The 8,942-nt window shown below is 37.2% G+C and overlaps 1 protein-coding gene and 1 long non-coding RNA gene across 2 annotated transcripts in view; both read left to right on the forward strand.

Moving 5' to 3' along the window:
* LOC132541794 (cadherin-related family member 3-like) overlaps positions 1-5,052 on the forward strand; it is a 105,709-nt gene extending 100,657 nt beyond the window's left edge. The window contains 3 exon segments of the mRNA XM_060202492.1: positions 440-684; positions 2,352-2,555; positions 4,954-5,052. Coding sequence (XP_060058475.1) covers positions 440-684; positions 2,352-2,555; positions 4,954-5,052 — 548 coding nt within the window.
* Positions 5,053-7,600: 2,548 nt separating this feature from the next.
* LOC132541709 (uncharacterized) lies at positions 7,601-8,686 on the forward strand. Its single transcript, XR_009552805.1, has 2 exons — positions 7,601-7,838; positions 8,185-8,686. It is a non-coding gene; the product is annotated as an uncharacterized LOC132541709 (long non-coding RNA).
* The last annotated feature ends 256 nt before the right edge of the window (positions 8,687-8,942 follow it).

Raw genomic sequence — 8,942 nt, forward strand, 5'->3', positions numbered from 1 at the left:
GACCTGAAATGATAGGGACAAGAGACATGAAGAACGAGAGCAAGACAAGTTTCTGATCAAGCTCTAAATTTTATTGTGAACACAGGCATTATAAGGCTTTGGGGAAGGAGGGGGAAGTGCTGGAGGAGGGGAAGGGGGAGCAATCTTCAAAGAGGAATGTTCCTTGCAACAAATGGCAGGAACCAAACTGTGTGTTGACTCACTTGTTTTGACTCACTTGATTACTGATAAATGGTTTACCTAAGGGGAAATGGCCTGCCCAGGGGGGAATTAACATTTGTCTTGAGGGGTTCCGTTATCTCAAAGCTTATCATCTATAAAGCAGAGAAATGGCTCCTGGCAGTATGCCTTCTATGTTTCTAAACCAAATTTGGTAGTCTGAGAAAACTTTTCAATATAACCTAAAATCATTATAATTTCTTAATTATCCCTTTTAAAGGAAATGAGAATCACCATTTTGGATTTGACCCAACTCGCGGTTCAAACACTCCAAAATTAATTGTGAAGAATCCTTTTAACTTTGAATCTGGAGCTGAACCACAGAGGCAGTACCATCTTGTGGTGCATATAATGGATGAGAACCTGAAATATGGCAAAGCCACCAAGCCTAAGACAGGCACAGCTATTATAGATATTTATGTGACAAGGGCCAATATGCCACCTCCTCCAACCACAAACTCTGAAGTAAAAAGTTATGGGATTTACTTGTGTCTAGTGCATGTGTTGGGTGGGTGGGTGGTGCAGGGGGATATATTCTATGATAAATTCAGTTTCTTTTTTTTTTTTTTTTCCTCCAGGGTTATTGCTGGGCTCGGTGCCTGCACCATGAATCCACCGCTCCTGGAGGCCATTTTTCCCCCTTTTTTGTTGCCCTAGTTGTTGCAGCCTCGTTGTGGTTATTATTGCCATTGTTGACGTTGCTTTGTTGTTGGATAGGACCGAGAGAAATGGAGAGAGGAGGGGAAGACAGAGAGAGAGGGAGAGAGAAAGATAGACACCTGCAGACCTGCTTCACCGCCCATGAAGCGACTCCCCTTCAGGTGGGGAGCCGGGGGCTCGAACCGGGATCCTTACTCTGGTCCCTGTGCTTTGCGCCACGTGCGCTTAACCCACTGCGCCACCGCCTGACCCCCGATAAATTCAGTTTCTATTTAGAAAGTCTTAAAAGTTTGGTCAGAGTCAACACCCATGTTCAGTGGGGAAGCAATTACAGAAGCCAGACCTTCCACCTTTTGCAATACACAATGACCCTGGGTCCATGCTCCCAGAGGGATAGAGAATGGAAAAGCTATCAGGGGAAGGGATGGGATATGGAGACTGGGTGGTGGGAATTGTGTGGAGTTGTACCCTTCCTATCCTACGGTTTTGTTAATATCTCCTTTCTTAAATAAATAAATTAAATAACAGGAAGCATATTCTTCCAAACTCCCCCCCCCAAAAAAAAAAGTTTGGTCAGGGCACCACCTTCACCAATATATCTTTCTTCTTGGATATTACCCCATCCATCTATCAGATTACATTTTGGAGTGTGCATCTGCCAGTATACACTGTGTGAATAAGAGAGAGTACATGATACTTGTGGGTGGAACATAGTATCAATAGATTCCCAAGGAATAGATTACATCTGGATGATTTGAAAGTTTTGCCACTACTAGAAAGGCCCATCAGTTAATCAGTTCTATCTGTTAAAAATCTCAGTCAGTGAATACTTTAAAAGATTAGTCTCTAATGGTCATTCTCTTGTTCATAGTAATGGGTACTTGCCATATGGTAGGCTCAGTACTACATGCCACATATTAGTCATTTCATTCAATAGTTAATCCTTTGAAGTTTAGTAAATGCCTCAATGTTTTTTTTTTCCAAAAATAGTTATGCAAAGCTTCTGCAAAAGTCCAGAATGGATTCTGAATTACCTAAATAGAATGCTTCACAAGAATGCTATATATTTTCACTAGAATATTTTGTTCTCCAGAATGCATGCTTCTTTTAAGCTTTACTAAAGGGTTAATCTTAAATAAAGTAGGAAAAAGAGGCAGACATGTCTAAAAGAACCTCAGATTTCATGTATTTATTTAGTTCAGCCCTTTGATTTTGTATATGAGGAAACTAAGGGCAAAAGGAGAAATCATTTTGTTGAAGTTCACAGAGTAGTCATTGCATGCCATTCAAGTTTTCAGAACCTTAAATTGGTGTCTTTTCTAGGCTTGGGCATTTCTTAGCATCTCCTGTGGTGTTAATATATATATCTGAATCAATCTTCCACAGCTCTTTACCAGTGCTACTACGTATAAATAGGTGCTCTCTCAAAACATAAATTAATGCTTTGCTTGCTTTGAAATATTATTTTCCAGCAAAGAAAAGGTCTGACCATCATATACACAGCTGTCAACACATACAAATCCAGTGACTGTTACATTCCTTTCATCTTCACTCTGATGGCTGTTTTCTTTGCTGGGTTGCTTTCCTGGGTCTGCTACCTTTTTTGGCAATATAGAACCACTATGGAGTGCTGTCAGAAAGAGGTCAAGAAAGTCTCCAAACCCAAACCCAAGTATGTGATTTTTTTCTTTCAACATTTTTGATAGAAAGGGTTGAAATTGTTGGTGTTTGGTAATCTTATTCTGAGGGTCCAGCCTATATTTGCTAAGGAGAAGCATAGAAAAATACTTGGGAAGTGAAATCCAATAGTCCCTTTCACCATTACTTCAGACCTACTAAAACTCAGAAACAGATGGGGAGCTCTCTTTGAAAAGACTGCATAGATACATTTGTGGGTTTTACCTTAGAAACTCTGAAACAGATATTTTGTGAGAAGGTTTTAAATAATTCCAAAAACCAAACAACCTCACATATTATTTTGATGTGAGCAGTTCACAGGTAGGGGTTTGACAGCTGCCAGAAAGTAGGCTAAACTTAGGGGTACTCTTGTCATACTTGTTTTGAATATATGTGACATTGGACGGAAGGCTCAAAATAGACATAAAATGAACCTGGTTTCTTCACCATCCCAAAATGTTTTTCTTTTAATGTATAGAATCCCTTGGTTTTAAAAATACAGTTGATATGAATTTCTATTAACCAAGTAGAGAGGATTTAAAATTCAGTAAAGGGGTTGGTGATGATGGTTAATGAGACCAGTTTATTATTCTCCATACATTTTTAAAGGAAGTAGAAGAAATGCGATATTAGTTGTGTGCTGAAAGCTGTTTTTGTTGTGTTTTAGCATAATGAAGCTGATATTTCATCAAATTTTCTTTCCATACAGAGAAATAAAGTATATTTCAGGTAAGATATAGATTTTAGTAATTAGATGCTTATTTATTTATTTGTACTTTTAAAACACAATCAGACACTTGTTTTATTTACTCACTTGAACAGGGAATAGAAAGCAAAAGGAAAAGACTCACTGGAAACAGAAATAAAAAAACTAGAAGTACTAACAGGAAGTACATTTTGCAAACCTTCTCCAGTAGAACAAAGGGGCCCGATTACTGTATTTTATGCAATCATTGTTACTACATGAGAAGTTCTTCCATACAAATTTAAATCTACCCAGGCATAGTAGGGAGGAAACAGAATATTTTGTCTCAATTACCATATTTGCAATCAGCAAACCACGCTAGACAAAACCCAGAATTATATCCCATTACTTAAAAATAATATCTATATTTGAAAACACATTAAAACTACATAAGTTCGCCAGCCCTAAAGTTTCTTAGAAATCTAAGTAATCAGGAGTTGGATGGTAGCGCAGCAGGTTAAGCACAGGAAGCTCAAAGGACCGGTGTAAGGATCTCGGTTCGGTTCGAGCCTCTGGCTCCCCAGCTGCAGGGGGGTCGCTTCACAAGCAGTGAAGCAGGTCTGCAGGTGTCTATCTTTCTCTCCCCCCTCTGTTTTCCCCTCCTCTCTCCATTTCTTTGTGTCCTATCCAACAATGACGACATCAGTAACTACAATAAAACAAGGGCAACAAAAGGGAATAAATAAATAAATAAATGTTATTAAAAAAAGAAATCTAAGTAATCTACATACCTGGAGTGTAGAAATCTATATCCTGCAGTATATAAACCTTGAAGTTGACTTACTGATTGATTAAGTGATCCACACAAAAATATACAAGGGCAATGCTGGTTTCAGAAAGAATAAACCTGAAAAATAGCAAGAAAGAAAAATTTTACTCTCTCTCTCTCTTCCTCTCTCTCTCTCTCCCCCCCCGTCTCTCTCCTCCCCCTGCTTTATATATCAAAAACATTCCTATGAGTCCTGGCTGACCAGGGATGACATTGATTTCTGGACCAGTTCTCTCTCAGTGTCCTGTCAATACTTCTACCCTTAGGAACTGAAGCCAGCTAATCTCCTGTATTACTTAAGTCTGGCTGCTATAATAAAACACCACAAATATGTGTGCACATGCACATGGGGTTGAATTTAAACAACAGAAATTATTTGGTGTTTTTGGAGGTCTCTCTCCTTAGAGGTGGCTGCCTTAGAGGCTCAGAGGTGGCTGCTTTCTTCCTGTGTCTTTAACATGTTAATCACTTGATTTGTGTTGTCTTGTGTTCTGATGTTCTGTTCTAATGACACCAGACATAATGACTTATCTATATGACCTCAGTTTACCTTAATGACTTCTGTACACGTCCTATTCCCAAACACACATTCTGAGATCACTGGGTCATAGGGTTTCATCATATGAATATCAAGGGAATACAATTCAAATCTTGGCATCTCCTATGGGGAACTTTACAGCAGTAGAAAAGGCTGATGAGGGGAATGGTACTGGGGCAAGGGGTGTGTAAGAATAGCAGGGAATTTTTGGATCCTAGGCTATATACATCCTATAGATGAAAAAGATTAAGTAACTTACAAGAAGCCATCTACTCAAAGTGCTCAATAGTTTTCAAAACTAAGTTTATCAAGATGACTTTATTACATTTTTGTGTTTTTTAAAAGGAAACCATCGTGTATAAAACTGAATTTGACGGGGAAGCCATTGATCCAGGTATGGTGCTTAAGTATTATTTAAGTCCAGTTTGCTTATTTAGATGCTAAACTGTTTTAATAAATTACTTACTCATTTTGTTTTGCTTAGTGAGACTCTAGCCTTACACTGGTCCTTATGCTTCATGCCACCTGTACTTAATCCACTGCACTACCACCCGACTCCCTTGAGACTCTATCCTAAAGCAAATTCTCTTAAGTGTCAGGAAGGTAAAATTAATGACTAAAGAGGACTATGTGGGACAATGAATACAATCATCAACATTAACTAATGATTTGGGATGTGTTTACAACTTGACTCCATCAAATTATTGCCACATTGGAAACAAGAGTTCTGTGCTAAAAAAAAAAAAAAAAAGAAAAGAAAAGAAAAAAAAAGTTGGAATTACATTAAATATTCTTATTTTTAAAGTTACTAATTCTTTAAAAACAAACTACATTACACAAGTAAAACATTTCCTCCCAATATATTGTTGTTTAACGACACATAATGACTTCTTGAGAATTATGGCAGCACAGTGTCACTTCTACCATATTATACTGTTCAAAACAGCCAGGGTCTCCTCCGATTTGAAGAGAAACATACAGAATCTACTTTATAAGGGATGGAGGTCTTTAGCCAGCAATCATGTTTAGTCAAATTTATAACCCAGATGTATTGAAATCTACAAGCTTATCTTTAGTGAAGTTTGAAATTACATAACAGGTAAAACACTTCAGAGTGTTTCTTTTCCCATGTATTTCTTTGCCTAAAGGGAGAAACAGGAATAGGAAGTCATCAGAGATATTGACAAAGGCTTGGGTATGGAGTTAAAAGATTGGGATTTGGGTTTGACATAGTCATTAACTCTGTAAAAATGGACAAAATCCTAGATTTCCTTGAGCTTCCCTTTTCCCAGCTAAGAAAATGAACATGCTACTAAGGGTATTTGTACCTGTTTCATGGGGTGATTATGAAGTTTAAATCATGTAAGCAATGAATAAAAAATCACTTTTTAAGTTTCACCCACACAAGGTTATCAGACACAAAAGATTCATTAGTGTTAAAGTATCTTGTGACACTTTCACAACAAGTTATATTCTGATAGCTCTAGGTGTCCTGATGTGAAATTATCAATGCTTCATCACTAAGTTCTTCATAAAGAAATAGCTTCTCACATCTAATTAAACATACTAATTATATTTTACTATGATCTACAGTGTATAGCTGGACTTCTATGAGTTCCAATTTCCAAGAATTCGAAAAGTACACACTGGCATTTATGGAAGGCTTATCTATCCCATTTAATCCTCACAACCCTGCAATGAATGGAAAGGATAATATTGTTCCCATGCTGGGGACAGTGCAACAGTGATTTAGAGAGGTTATGAAATGTGTCTAGGACTACTTGGCTTTCCTTCCTTCTAAAGAAAGGAAGGAAGGAAAGGAATGGGTGTATCTCTTTAGCATAGATACTGAATCTGAAGAGGAAGAATAGAGGCAGACGAGGAGGAGATAGAAAACAAGAGAGACAGGCTGGGAATATGGATTGATCTGTCAACACCCATGTTCAGAGGGGAAGCAATTACAGAAGCCAGACCTTCCACCTTCTGCATCCCACAATGACCTTGGGGCCATACTCCAAGAGGGTTAAAGAATAGAAAAGTTGGGAGTCGGGCTGTAGCGCAGCGGGTTAAGCACAGGTGGCGCAAAGCACAAGGACCAGCATAAGGATCCTGGTTCGAACCCCGGCTCCCCACCTGCAGGGGAGTCACTTCACAGGCGGTGAAGCAGGTCTGCAGGTGTCTATCTTTCTCTCCTCCTCTCTGTCTTCCCCTCCTCTCTCCATTTCTCTCTGTCCTATCCAACAATGACAACAACAATAATAATAACTACAACAATAAAAAAACAACAAGGGCAACAAAAGAGAATAAAATAAAATAAATATTAAAAAAAAATTAAAAAAAAAGAATAGGAAAGCTATCAGGGGAGGGGATGGGATATGGAGTTCTGGTGGTGGGAACTGTGTGGAGTTGTACCCCTCTTATCCTATGGTTTTGTCAATGTTTCCTTTTTATAAATAAAAGAAAAAAGAAAAGAAAGAAAACCTTGGCTCCAAGAGCAATGAGAAGATTGTCAAAACCCTGTGGAAAAATGACGGGGACACCTGCAAAAAGTCCTCTAGGCTCTATTCTTGCTTATTTGAATTTTTCCTATTTAGCTATTATTATTGAAAAATAATAAAAAATTTAGTATATGTCATTTAATATTTTTTCCAAAGTTGAAAACTAAAAAAAGATAAAAACATACATTTAATAAATACTACCTTGTGCTTGCAATGTATCAGGCTTGTTCTAATAACTTTATAATTATTAATCAATTTAAATTTTAATTGTGTTAAATATATAACAATTTATTATTATTATCATTATTATTATTATTATTATTATTATTATCTTACGGTAGTAGAGTGTGAATCCAGGACCTTTAACATGTATACTACTACTCTGCTGAGTGGTCATTCCAGGCTGATTTTTTTTTTCCTATTCATTATTTTAGAGGGGATGAAAGGAGAGAGAAAGAGTGAGAGAGAAGAAAGGTAGAAACAGAGAGCGAGGAGAGAGAAGGATATATAGCATAATCATGCTTCACCATTCACAGGGCTTCCTGAGAAGACAAGAAACTCGCCACCAAACATTTTAGATAGCAAACACTCAAACAAACAAACAAACAAACAAAAAACTATGGATGAGCTGAAACTCAAGTGAATAAGGAAAGCAGCAGAGGAAATCAGGCACTGTTTCACTTAACTGAGAAAGAAGAGGAAAACGGAAGGACACTGTGAATTATAATAGATGTAGGTATGACTAAGAGATGCAGTGAAAGCAGGACTGATCATAGAAGTGAATAAAAATGAATAAAAAATGTAGATGCAGGTTATATATATGGATAGAGATACATAATCAACCCATATCTGTGATCTGGGGAGAACTACGCAGTTTCCACTAGAAGGAGATGAGAACATAGAACTCTGGTGGTAGGAATGGTGTGGAATTACATCCCCTTTATCATATCATTTTGTAAATCAATATTACATCACTGATAAAATTTTTTTAAAACCCACCAGAAAACTATGGGGTGAATTAGTGCTGTTGGGATCATTGCAATTGACTTTCTCTGTGTTTTGTGTTCTTTTCCCATAGTCTCTGGGAATGTATATAAATATAATAGCAGAACAGGTGCAAGAAAGTGGAAGAAGGACCCCAGGCTCCCGGAGGAATCCTTGGCAAACATACACCTTTCTTCCAATGGCTCACCTTATTGAAGCATCTACAGTTTTAAAAATTCCTACATTTCCCTGTGTCGCTGAATGATTAAGTTTTGCATGTCATGCTTGTGGGCAGCTTTTACTTAGTTATAAAAAATTCAACTGTAGATGTGAGACCAGCTTCTTTGTGTTTCTGTTGGTCTACAATTTTCTACTTCAAGTTGTATGTGCTGGAGTAGCAGGAATGAACAGCCTTGATCTTTGAATATGTTTTGCTTAAGCTACAGACTAAAGTTTTATGTTTTTTTTTTCTTTTGTCTGAGTTTTCCCAGTAGAATGGATGCATGTTAGGATTGGACATGTTGCTTTGCTCATTGAACCAATGTGGACTCCTTATATATTTGGTGAATAAATTAAATTGAACATATGCTTTTGGATGTCTTGCCTTTAATTCAAATTGTTCATTAAACATTGACTCAAGAAATAGAAATGTTAATTCACTTTAGTAAAGAACTTCAGATAGTCATAAAAAATGCAGGATTTTCCAGCATTTAAAAGAGAAGGTCAATTGATCTTGCTTTTAATTTTCTTTTTATAGAACTGTGGAGAATGATCACCTTAAAACTTTACTTATTAATGACTTACCAAGGAAATGCCTGAATCAAGTTATTTGAGAACTATGTACTCAGATAA

Source organism: Erinaceus europaeus, chromosome 12 (assembly GCF_950295315.1).
Source record: "Erinaceus europaeus chromosome 12, mEriEur2.1, whole genome shotgun sequence".
NCBI classification, from domain to species: Eukaryota; Metazoa; Chordata; class Mammalia; order Eulipotyphla; family Erinaceidae; genus Erinaceus; species Erinaceus europaeus.